This window comes from Grammomys surdaster, unplaced genomic scaffold, assembly GCF_004785775.1.
Source record: "Grammomys surdaster isolate TR1022 unplaced genomic scaffold, NIH_TR_1.0 220, whole genome shotgun sequence".
Taxonomy (NCBI): Eukaryota; Metazoa; Chordata; class Mammalia; order Rodentia; family Muridae; genus Grammomys; species Grammomys surdaster.
Window position 1 is genome coordinate 5,814,219 of NW_021604665.1, and position 27,317 is coordinate 5,841,535.

The window sequence follows — 27,317 nt, forward strand, 5'->3', positions numbered from 1 at the left end:
AAACTCAAAGGTCTGCCTGCTGGGATTAAAGGCAAGCACCATCACCACCCGGCATAAATTGATATTAAAATAAACTCAAATGCCACCAACAGAAAATTGAGTGAATAAGCTAACTAGCTCTGTTAGCTTTGAGTTTCTGTAACAAACCCCTGAAATAATTACATTACAAGTGATTTTAATTTTTTTAGCTCAGTTCAAAAGTGTTAGTTCATGGAATAAAAAGATGACTGCGTGGACTTTGCACATACAGAAAGATGTAGAACTTTGCACATACAAAAAGTAATTGATGATGTCTTTGTACACTGCACATTACTGAGTGGAAAATGGTGCTTTTATTTACCTGAGGGGTACATACCATCTACACACACACAGGCACAAATATACACACCAAACACAGACACAGACATATACACACGCACTAAACACACAGCCACAACATACACCCTCCAAGCAAGACACCACACACATATCACATACCACATCTACATATGTGCATACATACACTTCACAGATAAAATAGTATTTAAAAATCTTTACTAAAAGGAAGGACTATTTATATAAGATAAAAAGGGATCTTGAACGATGTACAGTTACACTATTAAAAAATTTTAAAAATATGCAGCAATCCTTGAAAGCTGAAATGGACCTAAATGTTCTCCAGTTGCTGTGTGTAACACAAAGGAACTACTCAAACAAGTTTAAAACACATTTTGTGTTTCCTTCAAAGACAGGGAGAATTAAAAAACAACCTAGGCTATTCTCCGCAACTGGACAGTGAGTGACAATTCTGGTATTGTGTGACAAGCCAAAGTGAAGTAGCTAGGATGAAATAGCGACACTGTGAGGGAAGATTCAGGAAGAAGTCATACGGATATCCTGCAGTTCTGGATTTTCTTGGAAGTCTCAATCTCTCTCTCGCATATCCCACCACACAGGGTGTATACAAAGGCGCACGTCTGCGAATTACGGTAAAATGAAATATATAAGCAGACTTTGAAATCTTTATTTAAATCAGACCCATGCTTATTTACATTACTTTTCATTTGGAATTAAAATATCAATCTGCAGTTTAAATCATACTTTTAGCCCTTTACAAAATATGTAGCTATTTTGTTTTTTTAGTTTAAAACTGACCAAGAATAAGAAAACTTGGACCAGCTTTTTTGTAATGAGGATGAGAAACAATCCCTAGAACATACATGTCTATACTACTAAACAGTAGTAAAATAAGACATTTTACACTCATTTCTTCTTAATTTGGGAGCTTTCTTTAAAATACTACAAATTGTGTGCATCTAAAACATTTTTTTAACTTTATATGTATGGATGTTTTGTCTGCATCTAGGCCTGTGCACCACTGTGGTGTGCACACCAGAAGAGGGTGCTCCTGGGATTGGAGATACAGATGGTTGTGAGCCACCACATGGGTGCTGAGAATTGAACCCAGGCCCTTCGGAAGATCAGCAAGTACTCTCTAGAACAAAAGCATGTGCTTTTAAATAAGCATTCTAATAAAACTTTCAATTAATGAAATAATTGATGGGAAACCTACTTCCCAAATATTCTTTACATTTACTTAACTACAAAAACTCAAATTCTTCTAAGTCAGAATCATCCACACTTAGAATATTTTGAATTGTACTGTCATGTATTTGGTACATTCCACATGCTAAACGCTATAGTGTTCTCAAGAGAGGCCCAACAGCAGCAGTCTCCACTTGGCCTCCCAGGGAGGCACAAGGGTATGATACCTCCAAACACCTGTGCCTCTTAATTCCAAGTATGTGAGGCTTTTCTCCCCCAAGAATGGAAGTATCTAATTGCAAACTATTTTATGCATTAGAATATTCTACTAGCATATGGGTAGATAATTTTCAATGATACATAACAAAAAAATAATTAAAGGGCAACCAATGTTTAATAAGTTTTCTGCCACTTACTGGGTTATTTACAAGAAATTTATTCAACTTGCCCCTATCAATTTGAAATGTACTGAAAGGTCTAAGTATATTCTAGCCAACATAAAAGCAGTGTGAACATCAGCTATTAATTTATAGATGAAGCAGATAGAAACGGTTGCATGTCATTTTATAAATAAATAAGTTGAAAACATTTTAAGATTTTAAGTGTGCTGATTTTATTAATGTTATTAAGGACCAAGAAAAATATTTAATGTTGATATTATAACATTTAGAATTTAAAACAGGAAATTTTAATTTCAAAATCTTTTCTCTGCCACATTTCCAAATTATCTGTTTAAAAAGTATTTTACATTTCCCAAACTACTGGTTTCAAATGTTTGCCAAGAATTTTGAAATTCAGGTTTCCTGTCTAACTCTCTCTATATATTTATTGCCATCAGACTTATCATCTTGCCCCTGAATATTAAAACATTTTAAAGCTAACAAAATGTTATGAGGCTGCTTTCTACCACTAAAATACAGAAACTTAACTTCATGACTGTTACTTTCACCAAAAGAACATTTATCCACATTAAGGAACTGTTTCTTCCACAGCAGAAACACAGGAACATGAAATAAAAACAAGGTCACTTGAATTACCCTTCAAAATTCTCCATTCTGCAAAATGGCTATTCACAGCTGTGTTCTCAAGTATAGTTTAAAATGCAAATAAAATTTACAGTAAAATTTTTACTTGAAATTCTACCTTCTTGTTGGGGGGAAGACAGTTTTAAGACCCTCAGTGGATGCCTGAAACAGTAGAAGCTACCAACTTCCAGCAAGATAGCCAATGTTGATGTTCATCTTTCCATTAAAGGAGCACTTCTGGTTAATCTTCGGCTTCTTCACTTTGGGGCCATTAAAGAACAAAGGGATTACCTGAACACAAGCACGTCCATATTATTACAGTAGACCCAACAGCTGAGGTGGCTCAGTGACTGACAAGGGGGTGTGAATATACTGGAGAAATGGAGTCAAACAGTGGGATTCCAGCAGGCTACTCTGAGCACCATACACTTTAACATTTATTAACTCTATTTCTGGAATTTCCATGTATTTTTGGATTATTTTTTTTTATCTTAGATAGAACCACAAAAAGCAAAAGAACAGATAAAGAGGGACCGTGATAAAAGCAATTAAATAATTTAAGTAATAAAATCTATCAAAATATTTTACAGGTCTAAACTACAACCTGATTAACAAAGTAACATTTGGAAAAGGGAAAAACTATATTCTAAACTTATTCTACACTACTCTTTGCTATTTGTTTGTTGAAGGTTCAAGGAAAAACTGTTAAACTACACAAAATTATAAAATCCCCAATTTGAATGTACTCCTATTACTTTTCTGTTTTGCTATGGAGATTGTTTTAAAACATTCATTTTTAATGTTCCAAAATATAATTGTATGAAACTAATTTTTAAGAGTAAATTGACTAATTTTAAGAGTACATTTTGTTAATGACTTTATTATGTTAAGATTCATTTAACACCGTAGTAAAATACTTCAAAAGGACCTGCTACTGATGCTATCTATCACAATTTACTACAAGCAACATTTCCCACAACCCAATTATGCCTAGTTAATATTGAATATTTGTAGCTTTCTTTGGATAAGTAACAAAAAGCATCCACATTTGTTCACACTTCATTGTGGAAGATACATGGAATAAATTTTCAAAACAAAAATATTTTTAAGTTTAAATTACTCTTTAAATTCTAGACATGTCAGTGTGACTTCTGCTTTTAAAGGAAAACAGTTTATAATTTAGTAGCCACAGGCTTAATAACCTTTTTACTCAAATGTTTAAAACACTTTTAAGAAATATGTTGAAGATTTCAGTGTGAAAGATTTCAAAATTTCGATGTTAACATTACTCTGTAAATCTCTCAATATGTACAAACACATACAAATTAGATACAATTAATTATATATCCACAATAATACGAAAACACCAGTCTCCTTTCCTGTGGATAAAGTAATAAGTCTCTGTGCTGTACAAGGCACCGGAAAGAAAAAAAAAGCTTTAAAAAATAAAATTTTAAAGAATAATTTCAAAAATAAAATTCAAATATTACATAAAATAATTTAACTGCAAATATTACTACATACTAGAAAATAATTTTTTTAAAAGGTTTTTACAATCTACACCAAATCCCAGTTTCTAATTCTGTAAAAGAATTTATTGGAAGTCTGCATTTATATATTAAGTGTTTACATTTAGTTTGATGGGAATACACACAAGTTAACTGAGCCTCTGTCTTAGAAGTTCATCTATTTGAGTTTTATACATATTTTTTACATCTTCAAGATCCAGGCGAAGTTCCTCTGCTTCTTCTGCTTTTTCTCCATACATCTGCAGAATAGTGTTGTATCTTTGATCCAAATCCTAAAAAATGTTTATATTTTTTAATGATCATACAAATACAAGTCACTAGAAAAAATATCACAAGTTGAACAAAAATATAAACTCATCTCTTTTAAAAGTTAAACTCACAGCCAGTCTATCTAGGGATACAGAGCAAGACAGAGGAAGTGCTTTTAAAGGCTAGATGGAGGGCTAGAGGAGATGGCTCAATGAGGAAGAGCACTTCCTGAGAAGCACGAGCACCTTGCTTCTAACCCCCCAACACTGACATAGAAAACCATGTGGCCTGTAACCCCAGCACTGGGAGGAGGCTCACTGGAGCTGCAGCCGGTCAGCCGGCCTACCCACAAAGCATCAAGCTCCCGGCTCAGTGAGACTCTGGTGGGAGTAACAGAGGGGAGAGTGATGGAGTAGGACAGCCACTTATTCTTCCCGCCTCCTAGCGTGCATCACAGCATACACATGTACATAACACACACAGATACAATACACACACACACTCCAATCATATTTTTCCATTAAATGTGTAATTCTCTCCAACTAAGACTTAGTAACTCTCCCTCCCATTAATTTAAATATCCTCCATGAGATTTTTGTCTTCGTGACGAACTTGGTTTAAGTATTGGTTGGCATTTATCCCACAGGACATGTCTGCCCTAACATTCGATTATGTCACAGTGATGTGATAAAACAAACATTAAGTCAAATACTATAAAGACATACATAAAATCTTGTTCTTTTCTTTGATTAGAACTAAACGTTTTTATCTAAACAGTTTATATAGACAGTAACACAGGCAATAGATTCATCTTTAACATTTACTCAACTACTGACTACTTAATTTTCAATGAAATTACCAATTCATCCATATGCATTTTATGTAAACTAAAACTCAGTAATTTAATAACTGGATTAAAATGCCGCAGACCAATCCCTAAGTGAAGAATACTCACTCGCAGCTGAACTCGAAGCTTGGGTATCTCTTTCACTTTCTCCTCAAGTTCGTCATTCTGGTTTGTTAATTTAACTAGCTCTTCGGACATTATGGATCGAGTTTTTTCTAGGTTACTAATTTCTAGCTGAGAAACATAATCATAAAATGGTTTTAGTAGAAACATACCTTGTTTAAATGCTCTTATTAACATAAAAATACTTAGTGTGTCATTTTTTGGAAAACAAACATATGTCAATATATAATCCTGAAGCAGTGGAAAAAAATGGGACCCCAACTTTCTTTAGAAGTTTATTAATTAGAGGGTTCACTAAGCAAGCAAGAAAGAAGAAAATCTAGTGATTTGTTACAAAAATGAAAGCAGACTTTTCTCTAACAATACACATTTCCATTATTCTATGTTACTAGAAAAAGTCATAGGAATGAGAACATACTTTAATGCTGTCCCACCCAACTGTGTGGGTTTTATCACTAAAAGCTTTCACCACTATCTGAGAATCTAAGCAGCACTCTCAAGCACAGCATCCTAGGAAATCTACATCAAACCACATTAAGATTGTTCAAATGAGAATGGGAAGAGCTATTCATTTTCAGTGTATACAGTTTATCATCATAAGCTAAAAACGGCTTTCTAATCCTCACTCCATAAGCAATACAGTCCCTGCCTCTCTGAGTTGTTTCCTCTTGTGCAGGTCTCTCTCATGCTATTCAGTCCTTGCAGTGGACAAGTCTGAGAAGCTGCTCCTGTGCCATACACAGAAACAACGAAGCAAGCATGCTGTTTTAGCGCTTCCTTTTTTTTGTTGAGAAGAGACATTGGGAAGGAAGGGGCCACTCCTGCTCTTAGATACCCTAAGTCCTCTCTGGGGAAGGCCATGGTATAGGCTCCCAGTATGTCCTAGGACAGAGCAGATACATCTACCCAATTCTGGCAGTCAGTCGGTTAGGAGAATCTATCATTTGACTCTAGCTTTTATTATTAATATGTGTGATACACATTGGGTTTTACATGTCAGCGATGCATGTTATTTTCCAATGTGCTCAAAATTCAGATGAAATGAAGGCTATCACTTACTGGGACCCATTATTTCATGGGCTTCTACAGCATACTTAATTTGTTTTCAATACCTGTAAATGACTAATTTCTCCTTCCCTCAGCTTTAGCTGAGACTGCAGATTTTCAATAATACTTGATCCGGCTCCCATCCGTACAGCTTCATAAAGATTGCTCCCACTGGCTGATGTGGACATTGGCCCAAATGAATGCTCATGAGACTCATCCTATTCAATTAAAGAACACACACAGACAATTAACATATATCATGTTCTGTGATCAAGTTCAAAGACCCTGATAATTCTTGCTTTGAAATGTCTTATTAGTTTTCTCAAAAGAAGAAAATCATGTGTATTTCTTCACTTCAATTAGCACCACATTCCCCAACAATGTCAAGGGGACAGCCAATCTGGCGATTGCATGTTCCCTTTAGCACTACTCAAGGTAAGAAGTAAACATATATAAGAACTGTATGCCATACCTGAGACAGGAAGGATGCTTGCAGCCCTGCAGCGTCTACTCCACTTATAGAGCTGGAACGTGACATGGTGGGAGTGCTAGAAACAGAAAACGGCTTGTGGTCCTTTGGGAGGAAAAAAACTCTTTTAAGACTGAGAAGCAAAAAATAAAGGAAGCAAGAAAATTTCTAGAATTAATGAAAACAAAGGCAGCATATTCTCCATAGCAACTGATCATAGACCAATCTGAATGCACTCCAATGACTTCAAACCTGTTCTCATGGAGCACTGACAATGTTACCATATTCAGCCCAGTAATTTTAGAAGGGGAAAAACTTAAGACATCAGGACAACCAAACCACAGCCCAATCCACAGTCATCCACAACAGCTTAGCTATACATATTAGCACAAACCAACACAATTCAGTACCTTTTCTTTTAGTGCTTCTTGAGTGAAAATGGTTTTCTTCTTTTCTTGTTCAACTTTCATTCTTTCCATTTCTAACTGACTGCTCAAAAGTGTCTAAAGGAGAGAGCACAGCAAGATCATTTTGAGATACTAGCCCACGGCACCAGCAAGATTCAACTTGCAAAGCTCAGAATGTCAAGTACAAGCTGTCCCTTCACCACTGAAGACAAAGTCCCAGCTCACCCTGCTTAGCTCTGCAGCAGTTTGCTGCCGTCCCATCCATCTCTAATGCAAACCCTGAGGGGAGCAACACTAAGAAATACCTTTTCTTTCCTTGTCTCTTCAATCGTTCTTACATATTCATCTTTTAGGTTTTCTAATTCAACCTGGTACCTAGTAAACAAAACAAAAAGGTGACAGGACAGACTATTAAAACCTCTCCACTTGTCAAGTCCCAGTTACACAGTCAGCAGTCATTTTGTCACCAGCTCAGCATCGAAGACTTTCCAGCTAACTGTTCCAAATCACTGAGACTCAAAAGTTCTACTCCACTTCCATTTTTAAAATCAGTACTTAGAGATTTAAAATAAGACATTTAAATAGTAATTTTAAGTACCACCATTCCAAGTTCAAGTGTGGCAAAAAAGAAAAGAGAAAGAAAGAAAATAAAAAGCAGGGGTCAAGGGTAAAAGAATATCCATTATGACTTTATGTAATTTCAGATAGATGATTTTACAGGCTATGGTTTTAAGAGAATCCAAATTCTTATTTAAAAAAAACTGGAAGACTGCATAGCCGCCACCACTCCTCCTTCCTTCCTCCCCAACTCCCTTGCTTTTGTTGGTGGCATTAGCGTTTTTAAAAAACCATTACTGACAGAACAAATACTTTACCTGGAAAAGCACAATATATGTAGCCTGAACATAGATAGCATGCAGCCTCACAAGACCTGCAGTGGATCCTTCCCTAGCTTGATGCATGTCACTAATGACCCTAACTTTTAATACTGCAAGGTGTTCAGTTCTCCATCCAATGAAGTTAAGAGCCAAGAAAAATACTTTGCAAAAGTCCTTTAAGATGTCAAGAACCACAGAAAACATCACATAAATATACTCACCGACTATTTTCATCCTCTAGTTTTCTTAGTTTATTTTTCTCCGACTCTAGCTGGGCCTGAAGTCTACTGTTTTCCTGTCGTAATATCGCATTCTGTGACTCTACTGAAGACATCTGGATTTTGTTGGCCAGGAGTTCTTCTGTAGCTGCACGTTCTCTTTCAACTGCTGCAGCCAACAAGGTCTGTGATTCACCTGATTATAGAGGAAGAAAAGTCATACACATACACCAGGGAAAGATCAGACACTAGGTTGGTTCTAACCTCAAATTTCCAGTGACTCAGGTTTCCAGACTAAGACAAGAAGCCAGTACTGCTCAACGCACAAGTTAGCATTCTCTCCTCAGCATATCTACTTGAAAGCACTGTTATTCAATAACAGGGGAGTGACAGATAGCACTGGAGCAACCAAATATTCACGGACAGAAGTCGACTAGTGAAAGACAAATAGAATAAAAGAAAGATAGAACAATAAAACAGAGTCCTTCAAAAACGAACTTCTGCAGCAGGTGAAGAAGAAGAAACGACAAGCGGGCTAAGGCTGGAGCTCCACTGGTTGTTTACTTGTATAGCATGCATGAGGCCATGGTTTCATCCCCAGCACTGCGTAAGCCAAGGATGGTGATGTACATCTACAATCCCATGACTTGGAAAAAGCAGCAAGAGGATTAGGAGTTCAAGGTCATCCTTGGCTGTCTACAGAGTTGAGGTCAGTTTGAGATCAGTTTGAGATCAATTTGGCTATATGAGACCCTGTCTTATTTATTTAGTTGTTTGTTTGCAATATAAAAAAGACAAGCTACAAACTGGAAAAAATAAACACAAGACACATGGGCAGGTTTAGTGTTTAAAGTACAGATAGAACTCTCCAAAGTGACTGTGGTCAGTTTAGTTAAAAAATGAGCAAAAGCTATGAATAGTCAATTCATCCTATAGTATGGATAAAGCTATGAACAGGCAGTTCATCCTACAGTGTGGACAAGTAGAAAGCAAGCACATGAAACAAGGCTCAGCAGCAGCTCTCATTAGGGAAAAGAAAATTAAGATGATGAGATATATGAATGATAAATTAAAACAAAACACAACAAAAACAAAGAACCGAAAATGCTACCAAGGTTGTAAACGAACTGGATTACTCCCATGCTACAAGCACTGTGAAAACAGTTCAGCATTTTTTCTGAAAACTAAACACGAATGCCCACATGGTCCAGCAACTGCATATTTGGTCCTTTATCCAGAGACATGAAAATTTTTACACCCACATTCACTCCTGAACACAGACAGTTACAACAGCTTTATCCACCATAGTCCAAATCTGAAACCAGACCAGATAGCCTTCCCCACGTAATGGAGAAATAAACTACAGAACAGACATTCCAAGCTAACACTCAACAATCAAAGGACTACACTACTGACATGTTTATAACTTCTTAAAATTGTATTTGTTTGTGTTGGCTAGAAGTATATGAATAGAGTATATGAATAGAGTAATACTCTCTATTCAGTAATTTCCCTTCGCCAATTTCAATGTCCCAAAGTTTAATTAACAGAACAGGGAAGCTGCCCTGAACTGAACTCAACACTTTGGAGTGATAACTTCTATGTGCGTTTCAGCAAACAACACTGAGACAACAGGATCTGAGCTGGGAGTCCCAGCACTCAGATAAAAGGCAAGTACAGTAGTATATGCCTGCAATCCCACAGCTAGGCAGGCAGAGACAGGAGGATGCTCTTGACTTGCTAGTCAGCCAATCTACGCAAATCAGTCAGCTCCAGGTTCAGGGAGACCCTGTCTCAAAAAGTAAGGTGGAGGAGCAATTGAGGAAGATAGCAGATATCAACCTCTGGCCTCTGTACACATGCACATACATATGGGCACATGAATTTTCACACATACTTGTACATACAAACAAGCATGCCACTCCAACACAAACACAACAAACGAAACAGCAGGCAGTAAAGTATGTGACACAGTGTGTAAGAACAAACGCTTTAAAAGAGTCCTGACTGAGGTATCCATAAAAAAGGGGAAAAGACATATTTATACATTAGACACAGATGTCACCATGAGATCAGGTGAATTCCAGTGTCATACCACTATTCTATTTCTACACACAAGACAGAAAGTCTCCTGCATCAAACATAAAATACTAAAGAAGTTACCAAGCCTATCAGAAAGATTCTTCTCGAGCGTCTCCCATGATGATGTCTGGGATCCTAGAGTTGCTTGTAAATTTTCTATCTGTCGAAGCAACGGTCTTGTTGTTGATGAAACACTTTGACTCAGCTCTTGGTTTCGATTCTCTGCTTCTTGGAGTCTCTGAATCAAAAAATTCTTACTTTATTACCATTGAAGAGGAAAAGGAAATGCTAAAATCAACAGCAAATATAAACTTTAAATTTTTCCAAGAAAAAATTATTAGCTATCTTACTTTTAAAAAGAAAAAAATATTGAGTACACAGCAAGTCTATCATCATACAATTACTTCCTTTAAAACATAATCAGATATTTTCCTATTTTTTTCCAGGAGATTTCTTGTACTTGGTTCACATAAGCTACAAAAACATGTTCACTGGTAGTAATACTTTCAATCCAGGAATACTAGCCTCAGGAGTGGTCATGTTACTTCAAGAGACACACTTTTGATCTTGTGTTTGGGAAAGCATGACAATACCTGCTGAAGTTCACTGATCTCATGGCGTAAGTAATCCTCTTTTCTGGCAGCTGCCTGTTCTGCCCGTTGCAGCGCTAGCCTAAGGTCCCCCACCTGCAGGATAAACAATACTCTGTCAGAACATTAGCTGTAACTTCCTGCTGACATTTGTGTTGACTTTTTATGTATGACACTCCATGCTAAACAATGAGCACACATCCTGCTCCTTAAGCAATGCCAAGACTATAAACATATTCACTACCTAACTGAAAGAACTGTTAGCCTAGAAAAGTAGGGAAATATGTATAGCCCTGCCATACAATAAGAGAGAGAGGAGTTCAGACTAACGAATAAACAAACCAACAAACATCCCCTAGGTACTGAACTATGGGCTGTGGCACACACCTTTTAGTATGTCAGTACAAGCATTTCCATTTCCAGGCCAGCCTAGGCTGTCCAGATAGCTCTGTGCTACATAGTAGGCCCTATCTAAACAATAAAACAAAACTAAAGAGAAAGAGTGTGATGCTGTATGCTTGCAGTCACAGCTATTAGAGGTATGAAACAAGGGTTGAAGGTCATTTGCACAACACTGTTTCAGAACAAGAACAAGGAACAAAGTGCTGCTCACACACAGCTACACACTGGGTAACTGCCATGACTTTTTAATATTGCGGCATATTTAAATAATCAGAAAATGGTGTTGGCATCTATCTGGCTATTGCAGTACTGAAGATTTAGTCTGTGGATCACAGAGACTGAGGCATTAGCAAGCCTGGCAGCAACAAGATGAAGGTAGAGCTCTAAACAGGATCAGTACTGTGATTTGTTTTGAAATACTAATACACAAGCATTAAACATTACAATCAAGACATAAAATATTTATTCATCCTAAATAGAAAGATCATTATGTCTATGGTTATTAAATTATTAAATTATTAAAAAAAAAAAACCTAGAGGGAGATAATGTTAACAAAGTAACATACAAAATTAGCAATCCCTATATACTATGGTGGTTTCAAGAATGACAATCCAGGCTGGAGAGATGGCTCAGTAGTTAAGAAAGAGCACAGGAAGCTCTTTCAGAGCTCCTGAGTTCCAATCCCAGCAACCACATGGTGGCTCACAACCATCTATAACGGGATTGATGTCCTCTTCTGTCATGCAGGCATACAAACTTATAGAGCATTTATATATTACCTGCATAAGTAAATAAATCTTAAAAAATAAAACAAAATTTAAAAAGTGACAGTCCCATACCCTATTCCTTACTCCCTCAATTTTTCTTTATTATTATAATGTATTTTTAATTTGAAAGGATTTTTAAATATTAAAAAAATTAAGGTAGTTGTGTGTAGGTGTGTGTCATGCATGTATACGACATGTGTGTACGGGTGCACAAGAAGGTCAGAAGAGGGCACTGGACCACTCGAGACTGAGTTATGGGCAGTTATTAAGCGGCCAGCTAAGATCTGGGAAGCAAACCTGGGTTTGCAAGAGCAGTAAGTGCTCCTAGAGTCATCTCTCTAGCCCATTAATTTAAAGTAGTACTATTCTATATGTTCAGATTTCCTTACTTAAGGTAGCCTCTTGAAAGTGACAGGGTGGCAGAAACGCATGGATATGTGGAACAGCATAATTCCCAACACAAAATATTGGAAGCAGTCTAAACTCATCAAAAATATACCTGAAAACTACATAGCCAAAAGGTTATAAAACTAAAACTCTAAGTTTTACTGTTATACAACTAGCAGAATATCCTGGGGATGGCTCAACTATTAAAGGTTAGATGCAAAATGCAACAATAGTCTAGTAGGAACACAAATAGTAAAGCAGTGATCTTTACGAATAGTGACGTGAACACGAATGTGGCTGACTATCGGAAGGCAGACATCTGTACCTGCATTTATGACAGAAACACTGAAAAGGTGAGGCCCACACTGATAAAGCAGGGGTGCTTAGACCAAGAGGAGCAACAGGGAGGAGAGACAATAGAAGCCAAGCTTTCATCTGTAAGTCATTCATCTACTAAGTATGTGAAACAAAACCAAACGTTAATTGAGGCTGCTGAGAATAGTTCTGCATGCTTTCAACAGTGCTTGGAAAATTAGATGTCTGTATACATAAGACCTACTGTGCAATGAAGCTGTAGTTCAGTAGGGCAACACTTCCCTAGTACACAAAAGGCCCTGGGTTAGACCCCCTTGCACTAAAGAAATCAAATAAAACAAAGTGTAATGAATATTTACAGCAGCATTATTAATGTTAGCTAAATGATATATCTCAAATGTTTAATATATAATATTATATTAATACAAATATTTTTTTTCTTTTTTCTTTTCTTTTTTTTTTTTTTTTTGAGACAAGGTTTCTTTGTATAGCTCTGGCTGTCCTGGAACTTGTTCTGTAGACCAGGCTGGTCTTAAATTCAAATACTCACCTTCTTCTGACTCCCAAATTCTGAGATTAAAGGTGTGCACCACCACTGCCTGACAACAGTTGACAATTTTGTAACCACAGTATGCCAACTCTTTTTCTTCCTACTTAAGGTTTATGAACTGCCAGAAACGTTACAAATATGTTCAAGAGTCAATTACAGAATACAGTCTCTTGAAAGTGTATGTTTTAATTATATGTACATATATTACTCCGGCAACAGGATACCTAGCTTTATAAAACTTTCCTTTCTCTGGCGGTGAGCATTTAGCTCTATCACTGAACTACATCTCACAACACCATCTACTCATAAACATGTATGAAACGCACAGAAAGCCAGGCAATAACAGCACAGTGTGAGCACCACACTAACGACACGTCTAAACACACATAAGTGAGTTTGTACAATCCAGCACTGTAAAAATGTCAGGAACATAGTCAGAGAAGTCTCCTAGATGTACCTCATATAAGAACAAATTCAAATTTGTTAGTAAACTGTTTCACTTTGCAGAAATATGCAAATACATAAAAGTTAGCTTTAACGACCATTGCCTACCTGAAGTGCTAATGCTTCTTGCTGCTGACGAGCTTCTTCCTGGGCCTTCTCCAGTGCCCCAGAAAGTTCTTCTTTAGCCTTCATCTCACGCCTCAGAGCAGCTTCCTGTACCTCACTATCCTTAGCAGCATTGGCTTTGTGAAGATCGGTAAGTTCTCTTTAAAAAGCAGATTGATACTTTTGATTTATTACTAAAACACAAACATGAACACATACCTAAACTAATGTAATTTCTATGTACCACAGAAATCTCAAAATAACAGCAAGCACCTGTACAATGACTCTAGTCATTATAAGGATCTTATAATTGGACTCGCTTTGTCTAATAGCAAATGTACTCATAGAAAAATCTATAAATGTTGCTAGTACCCAGATAATAGAAAAAAGACCAGCTGGAGAGATTGCTCAGTATTTGGACAATCTCTTCTGTCTTCCTCGGGCATATGGTACACAGACATGCACACAGGTGAAATACCAATGCACATAAAAAATTAAAAAAAAAAAAAAGGAAAAGACTTCTTCAACCTCCCACTGTGATAACAGATCCTAAACACACTGTACATCTCATACCTGTACACACTATCTAGGGCCGCCTGAATACTTCATACCTGTACACACTATCTAGGGCCGCCTGAATACTTCATACCTGTACGCACTATCTAGAGCCGCCTGAGTACTTCATACCTGTACACACTATCTAGGGCCGCCTGAATACTTCATACCTGTACGCACTATCTAGAGCCGCCTGAGTACTTCGGCTCTTCTCTTCAAGTTCATCCATGTCTACTTGAAGTCGGCCAAGATCTTTCTCCTGGCGTTCTACCACAGAATTTAGTTTTTTAATATTTTCTCTATGTTGTTTCTCAACCTCCTCTTTGCCATCAAGGACCTATGTCATCAAAACAGAAAAGACCACGTTTCAATAAATGATGCCATGGTACATAACAAATTCCAAGACATCTCTCAACACAGGTTATAGCTTGACTAGAAAATGTGGCCCATTGGCACATGTGTCTGAACACAGCTCTGCTCATGGCTGGAGGAAATGGGAGAACAGGGCTTCAAGGTTTGCCCAGCCCTGCTTCTCTACTTCCTGGATGGCACCAAGTAACAAACACTTGCCACACACTTACACCACCACATACCACACCTCTGTCATACCTTCCCCACTGTGACAGAATCTCATCCTCTGGAATCTTGAGTCAAAGAAAACATCTTCTTCAATTTGTTCATGGCAAGTAATTGACCACAGTGATGTAAGACAACATATTAGCTATTCATTTATCTATAAACTAGAATCTTGCCTGACATCCCATTAAATCATTCTGAATGCTGCACATCCATAGCCAATTACAGGAAGTAAGATTAATGCATGGTCAAAGAACAATGATTGCTGCTCACCTGTCGTAAATGCTGTAACTCCTCTTCCAGCTCCTTAGCTTTTCTGTTCAGCTTTGCAATAACATTTTCATTGTCTTTATCTTTAGCTCTTAATTTCTTAATGATGTTGGAATTATGCAGCTGCTGCTTTGAAAGTTTTTCTCCTGGTGATTATAAAAAAACAAAAAACAACAACAACAACAAACAGTGAGTGTCTAAGAAACTGCATAGAAAGCTTTATCTAACAAGTAGCATACAATGAGTTTTTAATACCACAAAGACTTTAAACTCCAGTGTTAAACTCATTTGAACAGGAATTATCAATAAATATTAAAATTATTATGTGACAGGATTCTAGGTAACAAGATACTAACAGTCTTCATTTGCTCTTTAGCCTCAAACTCAGGATCCTCCTACTACCACAGCCTCCCAAATGCTGGGATTACAGGTGTGTACCACCATATCCAGCTTATAGCTGTATTTTAGAATCACTTATGTACCTGTATTTCCTGCTTATAAAAATAGGTTCCTAAAAGATAGGGAAGTATATCATATCTAATATTTTACCTCGGTACAATACTAATATAATCACTGTTTAAAGGAATTCATATGTAAGTAAAAAAAAAATGGGTAAAAGTTAATTTCAAATTAAGTGATTGCTTCCAATTGTCTTCAAATTCTATACCTGCTCTAAAACATATTTACATTGAATGACTTAAGAAATGTTCACCCCACATTTGTAAAATGAACATTTTAAAAATAAAAGATCTAACATTAACAAATCACTAAAATAACTGCAATATCGCCATATAATGACTTTAACAGCCAAAAGTAATAATATACAAAATATTTAATACTACAGTGACATATAAGGCTGCACATGAAATATACAATCTTAACTGTGCTTAAAGATGCAAAGATACACTGAAGAAAAGCTAGATCTCCAAGATTTAAAAAAAAAAAAGCCAAAATACAAATATAGTAGAAGTCATCAAATGTTAAAAACTCATTGTACTCAGACCAGGAACTCAGAGCCCTTACAGACCTACAATCACAGCCTTCAGATGTACTTGTTCAGTGATGGGCTCTTATATGACATGTTACAAACATGTAAAGGGCAGCACAAATTTCTGCTCAGTTTTTGGAAACTTTAAACAAACAAAAAAATCTTCCCGGGATGAAAAGCTACATAGCATATTTTTCTTTCAAGACATCTCACCCCATTCTTCCACAAACTGTCCCAGCCACTTTTGTGGTGCGAGTCCACCCTCCCAGCTTTCGTTCCCACTCTCTTCTCCTTTCCTTCCTGTTCCTCCTGCTCCATCACACTTTTCCCTCTTCTTTTCTTTCTTTTCTTTTCATTTTTTGTGTTGGAGGGGTGGGGGGGGCTGTTGTGTTACTCAAGTTCATCTTCATCCCCTGGGCTCAACAAATCTTCCAGCTTCAGTGATGCTATGACTACAGGTAAGAATCACCATACCCAGCTTAATATTTGTTATTAGGAAGCATGTTCTACCTATTACATAGTTACAAAGTATTTACATATTTACATATTACAAAGTATTTTTCCTTTTCTTAGAGTACTTTTAATAATCAACAACCCACCTTCTTCCATTAAGCCTTGAATCTGTTCATCTTTTTCCTTCAAAAGGTCTGCAGTTTGACTACTATTTAATCTAGTGGCAAGTTCTTCCTTTATGCTTTTCATTTCCTAATTTAAAAAAACTGTGGTTATCATAAAGAATTATTTTCATCCTAAGTATATTTTTCCAGCCTTCCCCTATTTGAAGAAGCTACCCACCCATAATTTTATTCCAATAATAAAATCTGTCAGTTTACTCAACCTACTTGCATAGTTAATTAATACAAGAAAACAGCTGTGAATACCACATAAAAATCTATACTCATCATTTCTTTTTTTTCACTCATCATTTCCATAAGCAAGTTTTAATATGGAAATATGAGTGAAATGCTACTACTTTCTCCTTTTTCCTATACTGTCATCCTTCGATATCTCTACACATGTAATCTATAGGTTAGGCTTTGCATTTGGAACAATACAGCAATATAGGACAGGAAGAAGTTTGTTGGTTAAGTGTCTCAAGTTACTGCCATTGTCTAAAATGAGTTAGCTAAACTAAAGCAACCAAGCATGAGACTTCAAGTAAGAGTTCACATAGAAAAACAATAAATTTCCATTAACCAAATATATAGTTATTATGGTTATATACTTTAGAGTACCAATAACAATGGCAACCAAATTACCATTAGACAAAAAGTAGGAAAGAGGTTCTGTGAAATGGCTTCGCAGTTAAAAGCACTTGCCACCAAGCTGATGACCTGTATTTGATGTACAGGATTCACATGGTGGAAAGAGAAAACCATTTACTGCAAACTCCCCTAATCTTCGTATGTGAGCTATGGTGTGTCAAGTGAGTGCACATGCACATTCTCATACACACACACACACACAGACACATCTGCACACACACAAGTGTGCACACACATACATGCCCACACAGAGAAATTAAAATGTAAGAGATTTATAATAATAAAGTGGGAAAGCAGCCTAATCTCAAAAGGTTAAATGCAAACAGCAAGTTATTAGTAAAAGCTAGGACTCCCATGATAATTAACAACCATAGTTTTTAAAAACTGAAGTGTCTAAGTGCTCCTGACTGGGAGCACGGCAACAATGGCTCTTTAAGAGGCACGGCTTTGCTCCCAAAGGGCATATGGCAATCCCTACAACTAAGCAGAGAAGGCATGACTGCAGTGACATGGAGGGGCTGAGGATGCTGCTAAGCCTCTAACAGCAGAGTAGAGTAGTCTCTGTAAGAGAATTAGCCTCCTAAATGCCAACAGTATCAGAGATGAGGAGTGCCAGCACAAGTCAGCATTACAGACTGACATAAAAGGGAGTCATTAGCCACTATAAACTACTCATTTCATTTAGACTTAAGGAAGTGTACATGTTTGAAGTGGTAGGAAAATAATCCAGAGGACTAAGGAGTACTTTCAAAAATGTACATAGTACCACTTAGGTTTAAGTGTTGCTTATTCTGATGGAATTATCATTTTTGGTTACCTTAATGGTCTTTGCAAAGATTCATATATAAATTACATAATATCTGTTTAAGAGACAATGTATGTATGCATGTACACATCTGTGTGCACAACAGTGGAGGATATAGCAGCCTTCAGGGAACTTCTCTGATTACTGTTCCACATTGAGACATGGTCTGAACACGAAGCCCATCAATCTGGCAAGGCTGGCTGACAAATAGCTTTTAAAAGCTCCACCCATCTCTGAGCCCCTTCCCCTAGCATTAGGGTTACTGACACTTGCCATTATGCCTGGCTTTAGCATGGGTTCTGCAGAGCCAAACTCTAGTCCTCATGCTTGCCCAATGGGTGTTTTAAAGCCTAAGCCAACTCTCCAATCTCTAGATTTCTCTAAAGTTTCAAAATCTACCAACTTTAATATACCCAAAATCTAAAATTTACCCGTTAATATCCTATATATGTTTTTAATATTTACTCTTTTTTAATACCAAAATATGAGTTCATTCATGGAACTCTATAGTGTTTAATTTTAATTACCTTCTTAGCAGCATCTCTCTCTTTGCAGGCTAGTTGAACTTTCTTTTCTGCTTCTGCAATTCTCTGGGTAAATTCATCTTTCAGAGAAGAAATGCTACTACTTTCTTCTTTTACTCTGAACATTTCACTAGATTCAAAATATATGAGAATGAAGATACTGTTTAACAGTCTAGAGGTAATGAAGTCAGTTTCCAAAATGCAGACAGCATTTTTTCTAATATATACTATAGTAAAATAGAACTGGGTGAAGTCTAGTAACTTTCATTCTGCTTTGTTTGTAAGACAAGGTCCTACAATATGGCACAAGTGTCCTCTCTAAACTCATCCTGCTACCTGTTTCTCTGCTGGGATTACACAATGGCATGTGAGCCATCATGCCCGTCCAGACAGTCACTTCATCAAAGAAAAATTACTTGCAAAATTAACTTCATAAATTTATTAGTGTTGCTCAGGACTGAACCCAGGAGTATGCATGCTAGGAAAATGCTTGACCATAAACCCCTACCCTCAGCCCTACTAAACTAATTTTAAGAAGCCTCAAATAAAACCCACTGGCAAAAAATGTCACCAATATTAGACATGCAAATCTAAGACAAAAGTAAATGTTTCAATTCTAAATCTTTCCTGTCACACTTCCTCAATCATCTCAAAGTAAATTAATTCAGTGTTAACTATAGGATTTCAATTTTCACTAAACACGTTTTAAATCTCTAATACTAAAAGAATAAGAAGATACATGTGTATATGTAATATACACATGTGAATGTGTTTTTATAAAACATTAAAAATGTCAACGATAATATGGTAAAGACAATTTGAGAAGAAAAACAAACTTAAATATGTTTATAATTGAAACACTATATTAATTTTCAGTGGCTACAGACAAGTTCAACTGCAAAACATTTTGTAAAGATCTGTAAGTTTGTATATACATGCACATACATATACTATGGACAAGCCTGGTACCCTTGGAGTTATGTGGGTGCTGGGAACCAAACACAGGTCCTCTGCAAAAGCAGCAAGTGTTCTTAACCACTAAGCCACTTCTCCAGGTCTAAATTGTGAAATGTTTCAATTTTAAAGCATTCAAGTACAATGGCCTGCACATACTTTGTGACATCACTTGTGTGTGATCTGAATACTTACTCCTTCAGGTTATCATAAGCTTCCTCTAGAAGTGCCTTTTCTTTACTAAGGGACAATAACTGAGTCTCTCTCTTTTCTAGTTTCTCATTCAGAAATTCAACTGTCTGGAAAGAGAGAATAAACACAAGTCAATCATTTGTGATGCAGGTAAAAAGCTGTAAGAGTAACCTGTTCAAAACTCAAAAACCAATGCTGAGGACCCCGGAGACAGAGACGAACTCTAACCAACGGTTAGGAGAGCACAAACCTGAGCAAGCATGTAACTGGTAGGATTACACACTGATGAATTAGTCTGGGAGAACAATTATGTAGTAGTATCTACTTGATTGACCACCTGAGCATGTAGAAAATCCCACTTCTAGGTCTACCTTACAGGAAGCACATGATAAATATACTAGGTGATATGCATAAGAACATTTAAAGCAATTTATTTCTAACAGAAAAAAACTAGGATAATTTATTTGTATAGCCACTAAAGAAGGAAGATATATAAAATAAAGTAAGGGTTCCAAACTTCTGGTAACGTTTCACATCTTAATTTTGTTGTAGCTAGATATCCCACTAATATTTTTATTATTCTTTAACCCAAATTTAATTTGATTTTACTATTATCCACTATATTTAAAAATAAAAATTAAAAAAAAAAACCTTAAGCGTGTAATTTGAATTTTCTAGGGGGTACAAACCTAACAGAAGTAGTTGTCTGAATATCTCATGTCTTGTCTAAGTCTTGCTAAAGCAGTGATAAACTCATCTGTAAAGACAGAGACTGGGCTGGAGAGATGGCTCAGTGGTTAAGAGCACTGACTGGTCTTCCAGAGGTCCTGAGTTCAATTCCACATGGTGGCTCACAACCATCTTTGTAATGGGATTCGATGTCCTCTTCCGGTGTGTCTGAAGATAGCTACAGTGTATTCATATACATAAATACATCTTTAAAAATAAATAAATAAATCTTAAAAAACAAAAGGTGGGAGAGAGGTTGCCTTTCCAGCTTCAAAAAAGTCTTGTCTGAGTCAGAACAGCCTACAAATCACTTACCTTCCTAAAGAGTCTGAAAACGGGAACAGTAACTAGTGCTGTCTTTGGGGGATTCAAAATACCAGCATATACTCTATGGTTGCTGCTGCTCATTCAAATATATAGCATGGCATTTTGTTCCTGAATAATATTAAACCCAGGGAACAGAACCTGCTGCTTTCAAAAATATTAACTAAGGCAAACCTGAGCATTCACAGTACATTTCTCCACATGTTAGCTATACATTCCAGAAGCCTATTAAAGATGCTAGCTCCTATTCAATGTCTAAGACTCAGGAAAACCCAAAGCTGTGGTTTAACATTAAAGAACGGACACTGTTTTCTCTTGTATGGATTAGGAAGAAGTCACTGGTTAGTCCCAGGTTTGACTTTTGCTCCTTGGGCATTTCATTTTCTTATTCATGTAAGATAGCTATTAAAAACAGGTGGAAAAACCAAGCCAAGATACTGTAAGAAGTGTACTTGTTATATCAATGAAACATCAACATTAGAATATTAATCACAGGCTGGAGAGATGGCTCAGCAGTTAAGAGCACTGACTGTTCTTCCAGAGGGCCTGAGTTCAATTCCCAGCAACCACATGGTGGCTCACAACCATCTGTAATGGGATCCAATGCCCTCTTCTGGTGTGACTGAAGACAGCTACAATGTACTCATAAACCAAAAATAAATAAATCTTAAAGAAAGATATAAAGTCTTTATATTAACAACAAAGAATATTAATCACAGGAAAGCATCAACAGTATTCATATAAAACCAAAAGATAAAATCTAAAATTTTCCATAAATAGAATATGCATGCAAAACACTTTGATATAAAAGTAGTAACATTCAGGTTGATATTCCATGTCTATCTTCAGGAGAATACATTGTGACATACACAGTCTTTTGCAAACTGGCAGAGGGATGAACAGAGCATGAAAGAATGTTAAAAGTGATAAAGATGCAACAATAAAGATGGAAAATGGAAACATTAAGCTCTTTTCTATAATATTTACTTAGTCTACCATAGTTGCTTTGCAAGAAATTCAAATCCTTTAACATAATTATTCATTTTAAGGTCCTTAACTGCTACAATCAAATGATCAAACATCTACTTTTTCAAATCACCACTCATCCACAAAAATATCTGCAACTCTGAAAGATACCCCAAAGCCCTCTTCTACTCTGTAGTTACCTTGCAAACATCTTCTTTCTCCGGTGGTGCTTTCGGCTGGTGTTCAGCAGCTTCACACTGCTCAGCGGCCGGTCCAGAGGCAGAGTCCCTGCCATTTACTGGTGTAGGAGAAGCCAATGTATCTGGCTGTTCACAGTTAACTGGAGTAGCACTTCGGCCACTTTCCTCTAATTCTGCTTCTTCAGAAGGTGCAATTAATGTCTTGTTTCCTTCCTCTTCTTCAGCATTCTCTTCAGTAGATTCTACTACTTTAGTCTTTGGGGCTGAAGGACTCACTACTATAGGTACTAAAGCATAGCCTTTGCCTGGCAGTTCATCGTCTGAATTGATTTCACTTACACTCCGGCTATCCAGAGACTGCACGCTAAACGAGTCTATTCTTTCAAAAGCATCCGATGAGCCGCAGCTCTCATTGAGCTTTTGAAAGTCATCTAAGCGGCTATATTCAGGACAAGCAGATGCAGAGAGAAGCTGAAATGACGTCTGCATGAGGTGAAGACTTGACTTTGCATCCGAAGTCTCTTGCCTTGAACTAGCTGAGCTCTCACTTATTACACTTTCGTGATCTAAAACTTCAATGTCACTAGTGGTGGAAGTGCCTGACGAGAAGGAGCTAACAGGAGGAGAAGGCGTGTTGCTCTGTCTGTCTTCGTGTTTTTGCTCTTTAGGTTCCAAAGCCATATCCTTAGTTTCTGCCGTAAGAGACTGAGTGCTTGTGGTAGATACATCTTCTGTTGGGTTTACACTAACTACATTCTCAGACACCTTCAATCCCACAATGGGCACCTTCACCTCAGACTCTTCACTGGCAGTTTCTTCATGCTTGTCTTCAGGTACGGGTGAGGGAGTACCCACAGCTGGAGTCTCTCCTCCAACACACACAGGATCTGTCACTTCAGACTCAGCTGTCTCAGAAGCTCTGGACTGGCCAGGAGATGACGATTCTTGTAAACTGCTTTTCACTTCTTCTTCTGGACGCTGTGATTTAGCTGGAGGTTTTGATACCACTGGACTCTTCTGAATGGTCTGGACATCCGATGGAGAGAGAAAGGCACTAAAGAAACTTTCAGATTCATCTACTACAGTCCTTCGAACCGGCTTTGTAATTGCTTGAGAGGCTGTTGGTGGACTCTGAGGTTCAGTGCTCGAGTTCAATCCCCAGGTTGAAGTATCCCATCCTCCACTCACGGGGGGACTTATTCCTTTGACAAAAATAAATTAGCTCATTAAATAAAGAATATTAGCATTAATATTTCAAGCATCATCAGGGGTATCAACTGGGAGAAAAGAGAGTTTATGAAATGCATCCTGTAACTTGGAAAAGTTAAGACTCTTTCCTCACAGCCTCACTAATTAGTTTCCAGGTTAACTTTGGGTGTCAAAGAATAAAACCAGTGTGAGCCGACCTAACAGGGTCTAACAAACAAGTACAAGCCCAGACGTGGTTTTTGCCTAGCCAAAGCAAGTGTGTTATCCCTCCGAATACATACTTAAAAATAGTGATAAAGGTTGTATAGCTGGTGTGAAATCCCAGATACATAGCTCATCTCCCAGAAACACTCCAAATCTTCACTAACAGGCACATGTAGTCACATCACTATCCAGCTACACCATCATTTTATTCTTGTAACATTAAATAATAAAACTTAATTATAAGCTAATCAGATAGCAACGCTCAAAACTTAACCAAAGATAGTGGACAGTCTTTTTCAAAAATCACAATTAAACTGATGTGAACAGTGAGTTCTAGTGAATAAATTCACTCTTGTGTACTTAATGACCAGTCTTCAAGTTCCTCTCTCTTAAAACCAAAAATATTTTTTCTACATTTTTTTAAGATAGCAAAAATCATCAAAACTCTGCAATGAGAAACTGGTGAAAAGGGCACACAATAACTGGGGACTTCCTGAAGAAGAAGAAACCCAAGAAGACCTTTAACAAAGTCTGCCCTTTAATAAAACCACGAGGAGTAAAGAGTGTTGTGGAAGCTGAGCTGGGGGACAGAGTTTTACATTTATTGGCTCAATGTGTGAAAACCAGAAAACAAAGCTTAAAGCAAGATTAGGTCTTCAAGGTGGCTAATTAGCACCCTCCCGGATACCAGGGTTTAAGTTTGCCTCTTGAAAAATGTGGTACGAAATTATAGTAAGCCCACATCCACTTAAACTATTCCCATTCTTCAGACCCATTGTCGTTTTGTAATCTACAACAGGCGATCAATGAAAATAGCAGTCAAGAAAGCATATTCCATTCCAGCCAACCCGCCCTTAAAAATAAATTATACAGCACTATTCATGTCTCAGATTTCATGTGGGGCGGGGAATAATGAGTATCTTTATATTTGAAACTTATTTGAGCTTAAGTTTAGTAACTCCAACTCTGGGGTACAACCACAAAAGGGTGAGCTACTCAATAGCAAGGTAACACATAGAATGAAATAAGATCACGACATACCTACAATCATACATAATCTAAGACATCAACGATTCAACTTAGGTCTCGAGTTTTCAACAATGTACAACTAAAACCAGAAACCAGAGAGTGGTCAACTACTCTTTTCATCCAAAGGTTTGCACTGTGTCCGTTGCTACACACGTAAAAATGCTCAAAAATCCCTCAGACTTAAAAGACACAAGTAACCGAAGATTCTGGAAAGAGTTATTTCAGCCAATCTGAAAAACCTGGTTCTGAAAAAAAAAGGGGGGAGGGGGGCTACAGTTGATAACAAATGTTCTTGGTACTATGCCCAGTACAGTCTGTGCCTCACCTGGAGAAAGTTACTTATGCATTCTGAGTTTCGGTTAGCTCTTCTGTAGAACACGGGTACTACTATCCCTGACTCGGGTTGTTTTGAAGACGAGGAAGCTTTTTGTAAAGTCTTTGTATTCATTAAACGCTCCCTGACGGGATTTACATAGTTCAGACCTAGGACGCATAGGCGGAAGACGCGTAGCAATTAGGGATCTGGGGCTGTGTCCCGGACTCTGAAGGAAGGGACTGGGGCCACAACCAGAGCTCGAGCTGACACCTGAGGTCAGCAGGACCGGCACCGAGGCCGAGGCATGCGGGACTGGGGTCGGACGGCAGGCAGGCGCGACACCCCGGGACCCGCTTACCCGGCTCGCCGTACGGGATGGCCTCGGCCCAGACGCTCGGCTCCTCCTCCTGGATGTCCAAGACCCTGTCGATGGACTTCTGGGCCTGGGATAGGGCCTGCTTGGCGAAGCTGGACAACTGCGAGGCATTGAACCAGCTCATGGCCCCTCCTCAGCGCCGGCTCCGGCCGGCTCCGGCGGCCTTAGCGGTGGCCCCGGCCGACCGCCTCCCGCGGCCGCGCGGCGCTCAGAGCCTCCCGCACAGCTGAGCCGGGCCCTACCGCGCATGCGCCGTCCTTCCACGTACACAACCACCAGATCCGGGAGCCGAGTTCCGCCCAGACGGAAGGACGGAGGCGGTAGCGTGAAGCCACATCCGGGAGCGGAGGGTCGCCCTTAGTTACCAGCAGGCTCTAGGGTTGCTAGCGGTGCTCAGCCGACGGACGCAGTCTGCGCCGAGGCTCAGACCTCCGGGAGCGACTGGAGCCGTGTGTGCCTCGCTGTAAACACGGCGGCTAGGCCTCACCTTTATTTTCTCTCGGCACTCAAAAAACAGTTGGCCAGTTCTCTCCTGGCCTGGATGTCTTTGCCTGACTTTATGGGCACCGTCCCTAGATCCTGGAACATTTACAGATGAAACAACTTTCCTCTCTACCGAGTTCTGTCATCTGAATGGCGTTCAGTACATTCCTATGTTAAGAGGTGGGGCTTTTAGTAACTTACTGGGTCACGAGATAGCAGTGACACCCATGGGAAATAGGCGAATGTCCTATTAAGAGGTCTCAGAGTGCCTTCGCCCTCTCAAGCATAACATACCAAGGTCATGCCAGCCATGAACCAGAAATAGGTGACCTCATCAGCTGTGTTCATCTTGGACCTCTCAGTCGCAAGAACTGTAAGTCAAGTTTCTGTAGCCTGTGAGACAGCCACTTTGTGGCAGTTTGTTAACAGCAGTTTGGATGGACCAAGCCACTTGGCAACCAGTAAACTATTAACCCATCAGTACATACTATGCCCACTGCCTAAAAGATAAAACTTGTATGCTCTTTTCCACACTTGGTCATGGGAGGAATTTAAAGTCGATGGCTTTCCTTGTCCAGTCAGCAGCTGTTTGGTTCTAATAATGCTAAAGAAAAAATTCTACCGGCATTTAAAGGCTAAATTTAATTCAAACATGCAGAGTTTCATCACCCCCTTGTGAAAAGAGAATTCCAACCCTACACAAAAAAACCACAGGTACTTAAGGAATGCTAAAGCTAGGAATGGGAGAAAGTCTTTCCCAGGGAAGATCATACCAACTGATTACACACTACCAAATGGTCAGCCCTGAAAACATTATAGACTGATAGGGTTGTACTAATGTACTTGAGAATACATGTGTACACATTTATATACTTAACAGTTAATAAAAGAGACTATTAGAGCAATTGATATCTACAAAAAGGTTTAGAGGGAGGAAAGGAAAAAGGGGAAATGATGTAATTTTATCCCCCAAAACTTTTCCTTGGACTACCATAACTACTAACAGGGTGGCTTAAAATGACAGAAATGCTTTCAGTTTTGGAGCCACAAGTATGTTGTTCACCGGAGCTGTCCTCCCTCTGAAAGCTTTATGAAGAATGCACCCTGCTTCTCCTAGCTTCATGTCAGCAGGCAATCTTTTTATTCCCTGGCTACAGATACACCACTCCGCTTTCTGATCTCCCTCCACACGTCTCTCTCATCTCTTCTAATAGGGATGCCTACCATATTAGATTGGTGACCCTGTATTTGAGAATGACCACATCCTACTTAATTATATCTGCAATGACCCTATTCTTGAAAGAGAGAGAGAAAAAGGAAAGGAGAGAGGAGGGGGAGGGAGGGAATGAGGGAGGGGGAGGGGGAGAAGGGCAGGGGAGAGGGGGAGGGAGAG

At 38.2% G+C, this 27,317-nt stretch overlaps 1 protein-coding gene and 1 non-coding gene across 2 annotated transcripts; both read right to left on the reverse strand.

Moving 5' to 3' along the window:
• Nucleotides 1-2,959: 2,959 nt before the first annotated feature.
• Nucleotides 2,960-25,642, reverse strand: Tmf1 (TATA element modulatory factor 1). Its single transcript, XM_028773094.1, has 17 exons — nt 25,424-25,642; nt 22,308-23,509; nt 20,092-20,195; nt 18,946-19,072; nt 16,948-17,053; nt 15,364-15,506; nt 14,685-14,851; nt 13,963-14,119; nt 10,992-11,084; nt 10,480-10,636; nt 8,320-8,512; nt 7,526-7,595; nt 7,224-7,316; nt 6,817-6,918; nt 6,410-6,562; nt 5,283-5,408; nt 2,960-4,350 (listed from the first exon to the last, which is right to left on the reverse strand). Exons 1-17 carry the CDS (start codon nt 25,563-25,565, stop codon nt 4,207-4,209), a joined length of 3,279 nt encoding a protein of 1,092 aa, XP_028628927.1. The 5' UTR covers nt 25,566-25,642; the 3' UTR covers nt 2,960-4,206.
• LOC114625747 lies at nt 9,763-9,906 on the reverse strand. Its single transcript, XR_003712122.1, has one exon. It is a non-coding gene; the product is annotated as a small nucleolar RNA SNORA36 family (small nucleolar RNA).
• Nucleotides 25,643-27,317: the final 1,675 nt, after the last annotated feature.

Bases quoted from the DNA above. Each gene is read 5' to 3' on its own strand.
- Tmf1 (XM_028773094.1), bottom strand. From the start codon at position 25,565: ATGAGCTGGTTCAATGCCTCGCAGTTGTCCAGCTTCGCCAAGCAGGCC. The intron at 15,507-16,947 runs GTGGGTTGTTGA...TATAATCACCAG, and splicing joins TCAAGGCTTAATGGAAGAAG to GAGAAAAACTTTCAAAGCAG. The intron at 6,919-7,223 runs GTACTGAATTGT...TTCCTCCCAAAG, and splicing joins AAGAAGCACTAAAAGAAAAG to GACCACAAGCCGTTTTCTGT.